A 14,611-nucleotide genomic window follows, 5' to 3' on the forward strand; every position below is an offset into this window, starting at 1 on the left:
ACGAGTTGTGCTGTCACTAGATACTCCGACATCGCTCGCTGCAACAAGCGCATGCGACGTGATTGCTATGAGAAGCCGCGCAGGCGCACTCGAGTCGCGCGCTCAGACCGCTGCACAGGCCACTTGGCACTGACCTGTATTGTTCATAGTTCAGGAGGGTTCACAAAACAATAGTTGTCATGTTTTAGTGGACAGCCGCGGTTTTCGTGAGTTCTGACGCATTACTTCTAGACAGCAAGTACCTTATATACAGCACTCGACAAGTATTCGGTTTTGTCAGCTATCCTAATCCTAACTAATATTATAAATGTGAAAGTAACTCTGTCTGTCTCTCTGTCTGTCTGTCTGTGTCTGTCTGTCTGTCTTTTCTTCACGCCTAAACTACTGAACCGATTTGTGTGAAATTTGGTACAGACATAGTTTGGAACTTGAGAAAGGACATAGGATAGTTTTTATTTAAAAAAAATATATATATAAAAATAAAATTTATTCCGGACATATAGCGCCATCTATTGGTACAAACCAAAAATTTATTCCGGACATATAGCGCCATCCATTGGTACAAACCAAAAATATGCCGGAAGTCACTATTCCATGCGAACGAAGTCGCGGGCAAAAGCTAGTACTATATAACTGTACACTTTTCTAGCGACTGTGTATAAACTAGATGGTGACGGCTGCGGCAAGCAGGGGAGGTAGCTGCTGCGATGGAGCCTAGGTGTCTAACTGAGCCCGATACCAGGCCTCTGTCACTCGACGTACTTGCGAGCGATAAATGCCTACCGCTCGCTGGGTTACCGGTAGCCCCACGCGGCTCAGGGCTTTCAATAGTCACACGCGCCGCGCGCGTTCCAATATTATTATTTTTATTTCGTGGCATGTTATGCTGTTGGTTTTTATTAGGTTTTTTAAGCTACCTAACAAACTGATGGATTATATTGAGTTGTGTTGGTTTATATGCGACTATTGTAAGATTTAGAAACATTTTCTATTTTTGAACTTATCTAGTAATTCTATTTTTTTTAATAAATTAATACTTATCTACTTTATGATTTTAACAACAGAGATCATTAGGTACTTATTTTACTTTAGATACCTACTTAGTTATATGAACTGTATTGTGAGTTTTGTAGCTCAAAACACATCTCGAGTGTAAGTAGGTATAGTTCTGGTCCAACTTAATGACGACTCGGAACATTACGCGTGTCGCTACGTAGAAACCAATTTTAGGTATGTATCAACACTCGACGGAATTGTACCATATGGGGTATGGCACTTGTGCTCAAAAAATTGTTGGAAACTGCCTTTGATTTTGACGAAAGCTTTACTTAAATATTTACCTATGCTTACGTATTAGTTAATATTTAGTAATATGTACCTACACTCCATTTTAGTTGGCAATACAATAGTTAACTAAAGAAAAATATTCTTGATATTACTTTTTATTTAAAAACTCAGTTTTAAAAAAGGCTATCTTAAAATAAGCGTAACTTTGTTTTCCTACTTAAATATTAATTAATTGTAAGAAGCAACCCTAAGCACGGCCACGGCACGGTTGCGGTCACTGAACTGTGCGCTATCGCATTGGAATAACAATCAAGCGCTCGAGCTTTTAAGGTTCATTTTATAACGCAGCTAGGAATTTGTAGGTAGTTGGGGAACTTGTAGGTGCTTATAACAGTAGGTATGGACCTTTTTGTATGGAGTGATTTATCTGTTACGTAGTAACTATTATATAATCTGTGCCAATACGGAGCTCGAAACAATCGCCTTTGGTAGCGACTTGTAAAAAATCTAGATTTTTTGGATCAACTTTGAGTGTGTGTAGTTAGAAGTCGTGGTGGCCTAGTGGGCAAATAACCGACCTCTCGAGTATGAGGGCGCGGGTTCTATTCAGGCATGTACCAATGCAACTTTTCTAAGTTTGTATGTACTTTCTAAGTATATCTTAGACACCAACGGCTGTGTTTCGGATGGCACGTTAAACTGTAGGTCCCGGCTGTCATTGAAAATCCTTGGCAGTCGTTACAGGTAGTTAGAAGTCAGTAAGTCTGACACCCGTCTAACCAGTGGCGGATTAACCCTATAAGCACAACAAGCACGTGCTTGGGGCCCCTGTTCTCCAGGGGCCTCCATCCTCTGCTGGCGTTTCATTTTATACCTACATTTTATCGAGATTCATCCACAATATATCCGAAATCACAAGGCGCGAGCAGTTCGGGAGTGACCCTTCATACACCCCCGCCTCTAAACTTGATTGGTCGCAGTGCTGTAGATTGTTGTACGATCGCAGTGATTTTTTTTTTCAATTGTGCAGTTGTTATACAATTTTTTTTCGGCTTCTACTCATCGTTGGGCAAAGAATTAATAGGCAACGATAGCGTTCCGAAGTCGCTATCGTACAGTCGTTGGGAAGCTCACGCTGTAACTACGAGTGCAATATAACAAACATATCCGAAAATTTTGGATGCTTTAGATCAGTGGTCCTGGTGGTGGTGGGCTGGTGGTGCCTGGAGGCATTCCAAGTGGTCCGCGGACCACCGGTTAAGTCCGCGGACGTTGTTATCGATCTTACGTTATCCATCTTACTTGTCCAACAGAAAGAAATGAAGGTTTGAAATGTAGCCCTTTTACGAAATTTTAGTTCTGAGTCTTAAAACATAATCAAGATTTCCCGCTCGCGTCGCGCGCGTTTTCAAAAACTATATTTCCTCGTTTTTAAATTTTTCAACAAAATAAAAGTTAAGTACGTTTGGGCTACATTGTACGTAATTTTGGTTCTGAGTTTATAATAAAAATAATTAAAATTTCGCGCTCGCTTCGCTCGCGTATTCAGAAACTATGTGCCTTCGTTTTTGCATTTGTCAACAAACAAAAAATTAAGTACGTTTGGGATAAATTTTACCTCCGTACGAGTCCGAAAAAAATTTCGCGCTCGCTTCGCTCGCGCATTTGAAACTACATGTGCATCACTCTCGCTTTGCTCGGTCAATTTCTTCAACCTTCTATTTCCATTTAAGTAATAGGGGGTCTACACAGGCTCTGTGCTTAGGGCCTCGGATACTCTTAATCCGCCACTGCGTCTAACCAAGGGGTATTGGGTTGCCCGGGTAACTGGGTTGAGGGGGTCAGATGGGGCAGTCGCTCCTTGTAAAGCACTGGTACTCAGCTACATCCGATTACACCCAATTTTTTTTTTTAATATTTTCAATGTACAGACACAGTTTTTTTACAGATTTATTGTATGTATAGATTATTTCAATGGAATGTTCGTACGACGTTCGTATTTTCCTTTTACAGTTTAATTCCATCCAAATATCTGAAGGAAACTGCTTTTCAGCTATATGGACGCCTATTTAATTAAATGTGTATATCAGGGGCCCGATTCTCCTAAGTTAATAATGTCAAAATCGAATAGAAATCGAATCGCAATATGATCGTAATAGCAGTTTTAACCATATCGGGCATTCTGCTACTAATAAAAGACCAATCGTATTCGATTGACATTTGATTGGTGTGCGATTGGTCTGCTATTTTGATGATTTTGGTCTATACGGTAGTTTGCTGTACAATCATTTTGCAATCGTAAATCACTTGCAAACAAAATGATTCATTATTGAATGACAGAAAAGGATAAAAACGTTTATTTCAAAGAAAAAATAGTGGAATGCCACATACGCTTCAATCGTAATCGAGTCGGGATTGGATCTCAGTCGAACGTCAATCGAATGGCGCTTAAGTAAAATTAGGAGAATCGGGCCCCTGTTTGTATTGTCCTGTAGCTATTGTTTAATCCTAGTGGTGTACAGTAAAGAATATTCTGTTCCGTTCCGTTATTGTAAACGTAGACCAAACTGACAGCTGCAAACCCTTCTTCATTAAACTCAAAACACTCACATTACCATCTATTTACATTCTAGAAATATGCAAGTTTGTCAGGAAATACAGTACCTAACTTCTTCACAACCCGAGGAGACAAACACAAAACCAGATCACTTAGACATAAGAACATGCTCATGCTACCTACTTCCCGTATGACATTACATTCAAATAGTCCATATATAATGGCAATAAAAATCTATATCTATACATATAATAAATCTGTAGAAAAGTAATTTTTGTACATTGAAGAAATTGACAAAAAAAATAGCCGGCATGTTAAAGGATAACTAACAGAACCCATATCCATCATTTTTGTCATTTTTGTCTGTTTGTCCGTTTGTCTGTTTATCTGTTTGTTTGTTCGCGATTCACGTAAAATCTACGAATTCAATGCAGACAATGCTTATATACAAAAATTCTACGTAACTTGGGGTATTACTTAGTTTTGGTTTCATCGAAATCGATTCACTCTATCAAAAGATATGATTAATTTTGTGAATTCAAGATGTAAAATATTACGACACGCAATCTGTTTGTCAAAACTGTACATTTGAATGTTGTACTTATATTAGTTATTCGGCCTATTATTAATCTTTACACAGAAAATCACACCTTTATAAGTAACTTCGGAAGAAAAAAAGTATGAAAATGTTGTTTAGCCAAGGTTATAAATTTAAAAAACCCCCGACCCAAAAAAAACACGCAATTATTATGACAAAAGGTCAAAAACGCTAAACCCTATAAAAAGCAAAAAATAACTTTTAACACTACGTAAGTACCAACTAAAGCATGTCAGACTAAACTAAATTTTGTCGTGTCGGGGGACCGCTCTAATTTATTAGCCTAACGTTAGAAGTAATTATATACTACTACATTACATATACTTCTTATAACTTTTTATACAATTTTGTTTAGATACGTGTTTTTTTTTATACGAATGTTGTAATTAGGTATCATTTGATTTATGTAAGTATTTTTAAAGGTAAAAAGCGGTCCCCCGACACGTCAAAATTTAGTTTAGTCTGACATGTTTTAGTTGGTACTTACGTAGTGTTAAAAGTTATTTTTTGCTTTTTATAGGGTTTAGCGTTTTTGACCTTTTGTCATAATAATTGCGTGTTTTTTTTGGGTCGGGGGTTTTTTAAATTTATAATTTAATTTTATTTCATGCTTTTTGAAGGAGCTCCTTAATTTTTCCTTCTTTCATTTAATTTCTTTTATTTTAAGATGGGGTCGCTATATGCGATCTCGGCCAAAAGAAGCTGTTTAACAATCCTCATGACAAACCAGCTCTGGGAGAATGCACAGATTGAGAAACAACAAAGATTAACCTTTGGTCATTCTAGATTTTCAGCAAAAATATAAATCGGTTTATCCGTTTCATTCCGGCATTCCAGGGTTTCATCCGCCACATCCCATTTCCAGCATCAGGTTCTCGTCAATCAGAAACATGAAGAGAACTCGTCAAGACAAATTCAACGAGCCCAAACTCGATGGGTTTACTAAACGGCAGTTCAGGGTTACGTCTCCTATCTTCGTGTCCTAACAGCAGACCAGCTCAGTGGTTCCAGAAGACATTAGTATTTCAAATTTCAGATCCCACATATGCTTGCAAGTAAACTGAGCGTGTAACATTCCTATCACACCTAACAAACGAGCTGATGACCTTGAAGACCTGAACCGATTTCCACCAAACATAGCTAAGAACACTCCCGAATGACATTCCTTTCAAACAAAAAAAAACGCATTACAATCGGATCATCCGTTTGGGAGCTACGATGCCACATACACACACACACACACACACAGACACGTCAAACTTATAACACCCCGTCGTTTTTGCGTCGGGGGTTAAAAATAGCTCCATCTGTGGTAAAAATACATCAAGTTTGTCAAAGGAGCGAGGTGGTAAATGACAATTAATTACCATACATTCTTTATAGAGGATTATTATTTCAACAGATGGAGTTGTGTATTTTCCGTAATTCACCATATTTTAACACGTAGTGTAATTTTTCGATAGACATTTCAATAGTGTTTGTCAGTTTGCCGTACCACATCAAAATCCAACTATAATTATTACCTTGATGAAAGTAAAATTAATAGTTCTCAGCCAAAAAAACGGTGCCATCTAAATTATTTTTTGAACATTATGTCAAAAATGATGACTTTAGTGGAACAATTAATTATCATTTAAAGTTACAGATGGAGTTCATATCAGGATTTTTTCATAAACATAGTTTAGCTTATCTTCCACTAATGTGGTGGCCTTAAAACAAATTACTTTGAGTGAGTAGTATTAAGTAGACCTTAATTATTTTTTCTGATGCAAAATATGTAAACTTAATCCTAGAAGAGCGGAAGATCTATCTCTCGCAAGCGCTGCTAAGCGTGAGGTAGGTAATGTAGGCTTCTGTAGCTTTAAAAACAAGCCCAGATACAAAATGCAGATAAGAAATGGGAGCTTTCTCGATTTAATACCATACACACGTAAAATGCTTTATGCGTCTGGAAACGTACAAATTACGCGTCGCATACCAGAGACATGCTTACTTTCAACTTCTGATCGCAAATACACTGTTCACGATTACGAACAGTCTCAGTAAGACCCGAGCCAAGTCTAAAAAAACACCTTTTATATAAAACTACGTTTGATGTCATTCAATTACAAAGACAGAATTGTTCTCTGCTGCAAATCCTATCCACCTATATCCTATCCTAATCCAGCATGCATTGCACAAAAACCAATGGTATCCTATTAGAGAAGTCAAAAGAGTCGGCCTGCCAACGTCAGCTTTTGCGCTAAGCAAGTGTTCTTAATAGTACCATCAGAATTACATTCATCGTTGAATGAGGTGAAAACATTTTAAGAAACCACAATAACAGTAGGAGCCAAAGCGTATGATCGCTTCATAGAGCTCTGATTGGCCCCAGGTGACCAACTCAGGTCTGATTTGTTCGTTCATCAGATCTTTGAAAGTGTTTCGGTGGATACTTACTGTCGTCCTGTTTACGTGTGACACAAAATATGGTATATAAACGTCCTCCGCAAGAGCGAAATTTTCCCGGTGTGCGGTAGTGACGCACAGTATACAACACTTCTGTTTCTTTTGATTTGCTGGCTCCACCAAGAAATGACAAATTGCGAGCGTACATTTTGAAAATCTTGGCAAAACTGCAGGTTTCAAGTACGAACACATGAAGTGGACTCTCACAGATACGTACATTTTGCCTATTCGTGAACTAATGCAAACATTTCGGTGGAGTCCCTCCCGGTTTAGACCTAACCCCACATTAGGCGTGCGCGATCCTCGGGCGTGTGAGTAGCGCGTGCGTCGCGAGCACGCTGCGTGAGCGTCGCGTTTTGCTGCCCTGCGGCATTTGCAGCGCGCTCGACTTGACGTTTAACTGCTAAGGCGTTTAGCGGGCGGCGGGGATAGCGGGCGAAGGGGTGAGAACGCAACTCGAGCGCCGCGTGCTCGCCGCGAGCGCGTCGCTTGCACTCTTCACACATGCCGCAGGGCAGCAAAACGCGACTTTCACGCAGCGCGCTCGCGACGCCCGCGCTACTCACACGCCCGAGGATCGCGCACGCCTAATGTGGGGTCAGCCTTACCATAGTGAGTAAGTGCACAGAAAATCCCTAATTCATACAAGTCATACAAGTGTTTCTCCCCAGTAGTGAAACTATCCTACCCTATGCGCCTGCTGATGATGATGACTCATTTTATCATCCATCCAGCTATTCCCCAACTATGTTGGTGTTGGGCTTCCAGTCACCGAATCTGTTTGAGTACCAATATTTTGCTTGGAGCGACTACCTATCTACCTATCTTCAATCCAGTCAACTACACAAGACGATATCCATGGTAAGACTAACAGACTTTCTGGCTTCTGATTAGTCGCAGCAGCTGCAGAAAATGTACAAATGACAGCTTTGTCAGACTCAAAGCATATAGACATAGATTATAGCTATTTCCTGTGAAAATTACTTACGCACCATACGTAATAATTTTCCAAATTGGCTGACTAGATCCAGAGGTTTCCACAACGTCACAAACTTTACTTCTTTTGTTTAGATAAATGGTCACATCCACAACACAACCTTGATCATTGAATCTATGCGACTGCTAAGTGGTAATCCTAATTATACTGTCACGTGAAAGAATGCACGTACGGGATAAGTAGTATTTTGACTATTCTATATTGCCCACGCAGACGAAGTTGCGGGCAACAGCTAGTATATAATAAATTACCAAATGCTATAAGAAACGAACCAAAGTATAATGTATATGTAAATAAAATTAAGGAAATTCTAACTAAAAAGGCATACTATACAATTCAAGAATACAAGAACGACAAAATAAATATTACTTAGTCATACATAATATACTGTGCGACGATAGCTCAGCAGGTGGAGTAAATAATACTAGTGGACTGTATAACATGTAAATACGTATAATGACTTTAAATATAACAATATAGTACAATTAAGCAAATAAGAATTAAAGTAGTAAGAACGCGTGGGCGCGGCCGGTGCGCATAAGCATGATTTGACCTCTGGTCTCGGCGCATACGCGGCGAGCTGTTGTGCCACGACGTCACAGTCACCCCCACTTGTCGTGGACGCGGTTGAAGCGAGTGGGACGACTCAACATACTCCCCCCGTTGAAGTGTCTTCAACAGCAGTGGCGACGGGTAACGGGCAAATAGTGTTGAACGCTCGCCGAATGACACCCTTACGTGTGCGGATGTCGGCGACTCGTGCAATGCCGTCTCTACCAGGAAGCACCTTAACGATCCGTCCTAAAAGCCATAACAGAGGAGGTGAGCTTTTATCCTTAATGACGACAAGGGTTCCTTCTGTAAGTTCCCCTGACGATCGGAGCCATTTCGTTCATTCGGTTCGTTGTTGGAGCCACAAAATGTACTCATGTGAGAAGCGTGACCAGAAATGTTGCTTTAAACATTCGATGCGACGGAACCGCTGCAAGTTGTTCACGTGAGCGTTCTGGACCTGTGGGTGAGGCAACAAGATGAGCGATCGTCCAATAAGGAAATGGGCAGGCGTCAAGGGAATAAGGTCGGAAAGGTCATCGGAAAGTGGAGTTAAGGGCCTGGAATTTAAGATAGCTTCTACTTGAATTAAACATGTTGCCATCTCTTCAAACGTTAAATTCGTTAAGCCAAGGATGCGTCTGAGATGGTCTTTGGTTGACTTAACCGCGGACAATGCTAGACATGAGAAAATGTTGCTTGGCTTCCCCCTACGAGCAATAAAGCGGTTCATGGCAGCCAGAAAAGCCGGATAAAGGTTCAAGATGGACGGCCCTTGTGGCCAAACACACAAACACACATGTAAAGCACTTGATAAGTCCCAACGGTCAGCTATCATGATGGGTGAATGGTGACGAAGTTTTATAAGAAGCAATTGGGGTAAAAGATGTAAAAGTCGTAGGTGATACATGTCAAATAAGAATTTACAAATAATATGTTTAGTTGCTTAAAGAATAGTGTTTAATATATTGTAATCATAAAAGGAATTGTTACAACTCCAACACGAAGGAAATGACTCCTGTTGGCAAAATCTTAATACATATAATGTGTAATGCACTATTCAACTCTTTAGATGTAAGTGGACCAGGACAAACTGTTTGTTTTTTAATTTTAATGTTAATGAAAAGTAAGTATGCGGTAAAACGTTGTATTTTATTAAATGTTGTAAATAATTTAGAAATGATATTGTCGTTATGATTGAAGGTATGAAAAGAAGAAAAGAAGAAGTTACTGTTTCTGGTAGATTTTGAGTGGGTTGATGCGATTCAGGAAATTGAGGCCAAGTAGATGAATCCTTGAATAAAAATTGTGGTCCCGACCACCATAGCGAAGAAGAAAGTAGCTTATCTGCTCTGAGTCCACGCGAAGCGAGGTCTGCGGGGTTTTTTTGGTGACGGAACGTAACGCCAAGTTCTACCCTCCGCAGTTTCCTGAATTTCAGAGACACGATGGCGAACGAAGGTCTTAAGTTGCGTGGGTGAGGCGGACAACCAACCCAAGACTATGGTGGAATCACACCAGAAATAGACGCCGTCAATATGTAGTGTAAGTGACTGACGTACCTTTACGTATAATCTTGAACTCAACAACGCAGCACAAAGTTCGAGTCGGGGGATGGTCGTTGACTTGACCGGCGCTAATTTGCTTGTAGCAGTAAGGTGTATATGAACCTCACCACTAAGCGATACGCTGCGGACATGCAAACAAGCACCATACGCCCTTTCAGATGCGTCGGTAAACACCTGCAACTGCACAGAAGATGATGATTCACACGTGATCCACCGACGCATCCTAAAATCATTTAAAAAAGGTAAGCTATTTTGAAAGCTGTCCCGTGGATGCTGAATATGTTCGGGAACTGGCTCATCCCAGGAACACTTTATCAGCCACAGTTGCTGCATGATTATCTTGGCTTCCACTATGCAAGGAACGACCAAGCCAATAGAATCAAAGATCTGACATGGAGAAAGAAAATGTATGTGATGAGCACCTCCAGTTCAGCCCTAATGTGTAGGGTAATGCTAAGCGGCGCTTAGCCATGTTATAGGAATCACCCAATATGTCAGGAGATTCCTTAAGTGGTATGCTAATTACGAAGCGTCCATCCGCATCACGGTAAGTGGACTTCAAAGATAATTCCTCACAAGAACGCTCTTCGCGCGTGAGATGTTTTGCTGAAACTGAGTCTGGCTTAGAAAAACGGTTTAAGTCTGCCTGCAAAGTATCAGCCAGCAAACATAAATGAGAAGAAGAATTTGATTGCTTGATGACTCCTGATAACAGCCATCCCAATTTGGACTCAAATAAAGTAGGCATGGATTTACCTAAGTCTATACGGCTAGTACCTTAAACGTTCCAAAAGACTTCAGCACCTACAAGAATATCTATAGAAGATGGAACGTAAAACTGAGGGTCAGCCAGGACTATATTGGTAGGTATATTTATATTGTGCACATCGATATATGTATTTGGTACACACGATGAAATTTTGGACACGACATAGCAATCAATATCGATGTCATATTCACTATTGACTGACTTTAATGAAATCGAACAACCTTGTGTACAATAAGAGGATTGATCATTAATGCCTGTTACCTTAGACTCGACTGTATAGGTGGAAATGTTAAGTTTACGAGCCAACTCCTGTGACATAAGGTTAGTCGTACTCCCGTTATCCAGCAGGGTTCGTGCAGTATGAACGTTGCCTTTAGCATCCGACACATTCACCAGCGCTGTGGAAAGTAAGACAACTCGAGATGTAGAAAGGTGATTGACAGACGCTAAAGTACTAGTCGGTTGGTTAGGAACAACGGTATCGCGATTAAAGTGCAACAATGTATTGTGCTTCTCACGACAATACTTACAGTGACCCAATTTACATTTATAAATATTATGACCTGGTCGAAGACAATTTAAACATACATTGGAAGTTTGAGCTTTACTGATACGTGATTGTACAGGCAAGCTTTTGAATTTATCGCATTGAAAAATGAAGTGATCTTTTTGACACATTGGACATGATAAAGGACTGCGAGAAGTTTCACTAGAACCCGAAGAATGTTTACTTTGTTTAATATTGTTGACATGTACACCTTCGCCTTTAGTAAACAATGACTTGGATTCCTCAAGCGTTTCTAATAAATCAGCCCTGTTACGAATGAATTCAATAAATACAGCCAATGTTGGAGGTTCTGACAATGAGTTCCTATGCTCCTCCCACTCTCGGTTTGTCACCTGGTCAAGTTTACATGTCATTATATAAATGATCAGTGTGTCCCAGTACTCAACAGGTTGACCCAGTGTAGATAACGCTCTTAAATTTTTATTTGTGGTGTCAACAATATGTCTTAGTGACTTACTTGATTCCTTGCTGATGGACTGCACATTAAAAAGTGATTGAACGTGGTTATTAACTAATAACCTTTTATTATCATACCTATCACAGAGCAACTTCCAGGCAGCGTCGTAGTTATCTGATCTAAAGTCAAGATTGTCAATAATCAAGGAAGCACTACCCTTTAAGGAAGCGCGAAGACAATGTAATTTATTTATGTTATCTATGCTGTCGTTATCGTGTATTATAGAAATGAAAGTGTCTCTAAACTCTAACCAATCATGATAGCTGCCGGAAAACTTAGGAAGGTCAATTTTAGGCAAACGGATAGAATTATGTTTGTGTGTGTGCTTAGAACAAGAAACATCAACCTCGGCTATGGAGTTCCCTGAAGCTTGCTTGCGAGCATTGCTGATCAGCTGACGTGCTGCAGCCACCAAGCTGTAGTACTGCTTTTCGAACTCCTCACGCTCCGCATATTGCTCGCTAAGGTCGTCCACCATCTCTTCCATGTCGGCCTGTAACACGTCGTATTTATCATATAGATTTTCGATAGTATTAAGTCTATACTCAACCTCAACAATCTGAACTTCGCTCAACTGTTCACATGACTTGGAAATGTTCAAGTATGAAGAAAATTGCGTAAGCTTTGCTTTAATTGAAGCACGTTTCTTAATAAGGCTTTTAATGTCAGACATTTTAAGAGAAGGCGATAGATTTTGGTAATAAAGCACTAAGGAAATATATAAACTAACAGCAAGTTAACACTTCCAATAAAACGATAGCAACGAGTTGCAAGATAAAGTGCACGAGCAAGATTGTAGCAGAATGCGTATTGCTATTTAAAAATGCAAGGCGTTTGTGCACTGATAATCGCTGTGTAATGTTAAGGGTGCGTCCACATCTGGCGAATGCGCCGCGAATGTGCAGCACGCGAGCCGATCGCGAGCTGTCCGCGAGCTGCGCGCGTGCATTTTTGTTCGTGCGCCGCTTCTGCGCCGCACGCGCGCAGCTCGCGCGCGACCTAAGCGCCGCACGCGAGCGGCGCGCAGGCGGCGCGCGACGTCTGCCATCTTCGATAGTACTGAGCCAATATACGGAACTGTAAGGGCGAGAACTGATTGCGCGCAGATCGCGCGCCGCTCGCGCGCTCTATACGAGCCTTGCGTGAGTTGCGCTAAAGAGGCGCACCGAACTATTGCAGTGACTGCACGCGCGCAGCTCGCGGACAGCTCGCGATCGGCTCGCGTGCTGCGCATTCGCGGCGCATTCGCCAGATGTGGACGCACCCTAACGTTATAAGATAATAATATTCGATTTTGGCTGAAATATAAAACGACACTGTAATGGATATGATTAACTTATAGTGAAATGAATGAATGAAGAGATGAAACAGTTGAAATAAATGGTAAAATGGGATGAAATATGATGAAATAATGTGGAGATGACTTGCAAAAAATGTAACACCGTTCTTTAATTATTATGAGGTAAAAAATGAATGAAATGCAGGATATGGATGATAATGAATATGATTATGATGATGAGATGATTAAATAAGGAATTGGAACGAGCTCACTGTTTTCCGGTGCAAACCACTGATGATGACTGTGCCGAGGAGTATTCTTGTCAGATATCTCAATGCACGACGACAATCCGAACACGTGTATTTGCTGTCCGTTATGATGACGAATGATGAGTAGCCCAAATTCCGTTTCTTCTCGTGTCAGTTGGGTGACGTCAGCTAAGACGGCCGAAAAGTCTCAAGCCGTGCCGATATATCACGACGTAACAATGTTCACAGCGAAGAAACTTGATAATAATCACTGAGTCACTCGGTGACGTGTACGATGTCCTCCAAAGTCCTTTGTCTTCTTTGTCCAGTTCAATTTTTCTTGGGAGAAGGACCATATGTAACGACGATAGCTCAGCAGGTGGAGTAAATAATACTAGTGGACTGTATAACATGTAAATACGTATAATGACTTTAAATATAACAATATAGTACAATTAAGCAAATAAGAATTAAAGTAGTAAGAACGCGTGGGCGCGGCCGGTGCGCATAAGCAAGATTTGACCTCTGGTCTCGGCGCATACGCGGCGAGCTGTTGTGCCACGACGTCACAGTCGCCCCCACTTGTCGTGGACGCGGTTGAAGCGAGTGGGACGACTCAACATATACACACTACAATACACTACAATAGCTGATATCTAAATAATTACAATTATATTTTTAATTGTAAATTAACTATTCCTATTATAAATAATGTTTAAAACTACCGCCATAATAATTTAGAATTAGTTATAAGTATTTTTAGGGTTCCGTACCTCGAAAAGAAAAAACGGAACCCTTATAGGATCACTTTGTTGTCCGTCTGTCTGTCTGTCTGTCTGTCTGTCAAGACCCTTTATCTTAAGAACGTGTGGACGTATCAAGCTGAAATTCACATGAAATACTCGGGTCTATTGTCCCTTTAGGCTGTGAAAATATCAAGCTTCTAAGCCAAGCCAATCAAAAGATACAACCGATTATGTCGATATTTTCAACAAATTCTCGACACTCGGAAAGGAATCAAAACCTACAGGGTACTTCCCGTAAACTCAGAATCTTGAAATTTGGCATGAAGCATTGTTATATAATGCAAATATAGGAAAAATTGCGAAAATCTCATTTTTTTTTGTTATATAATATAATAAAAATATTTTAATAAAATGAAACTTACTACCTTATTTCTCACGAACGAATAAAGGTACCAAATTGAAATTTATACCAAATACCTAGGTCTATTGTCCCTTTAAGCAATGAAAAAATCAAACTTCTAAGTTAACGCGATCAAA

General features: G+C 40.2%; 1 protein-coding gene across 10 annotated transcripts; it reads right to left on the reverse strand.

Moving 5' to 3' along the window:
• Positions 1–8,320: 8,320 nt before the first annotated feature.
• Positions 8,321–12,728, reverse strand: LOC124639695. 10 transcript variants are annotated; one of them, XR_006985486.1, is made up of 4 exons: positions 12,148–12,697; positions 11,038–11,174; positions 10,115–10,230; positions 8,321–8,688 (listed from the first exon to the last, which is right to left on the reverse strand). XR_006985486.1 is itself a non-coding variant. In XM_047177141.1 (2 exons), exons 1-2 carry the CDS (start codon positions 12,472–12,474, stop codon positions 8,350–8,352), a joined length of 666 nt encoding a protein of 221 aa, XP_047033097.1. In that variant the 5' UTR covers positions 12,475–12,696; the 3' UTR covers positions 8,321–8,349. The 10 variants fall into 10 exon arrangements, 3 of the variants coding, with proteins under 3 accessions (XP_047033097.1, XP_047033099.1, XP_047033100.1); XR_006985481.1 differs by having other exon boundaries at positions 8,321–8,899; positions 10,002–11,174; positions 12,148–12,698; XR_006985484.1 differs by having other exon boundaries at positions 10,115–11,174.
• Between the last annotated feature and the right edge of the window lie 1,883 nt (positions 12,729–14,611).

The sequence above is a fragment of the Helicoverpa zea genome, chromosome 19, assembly GCF_022581195.2.
Source record: "Helicoverpa zea isolate HzStark_Cry1AcR chromosome 19, ilHelZeax1.1, whole genome shotgun sequence".
Lineage (NCBI taxonomy): Eukaryota > Metazoa > Arthropoda > Insecta > Lepidoptera > Noctuidae > Helicoverpa > Helicoverpa zea.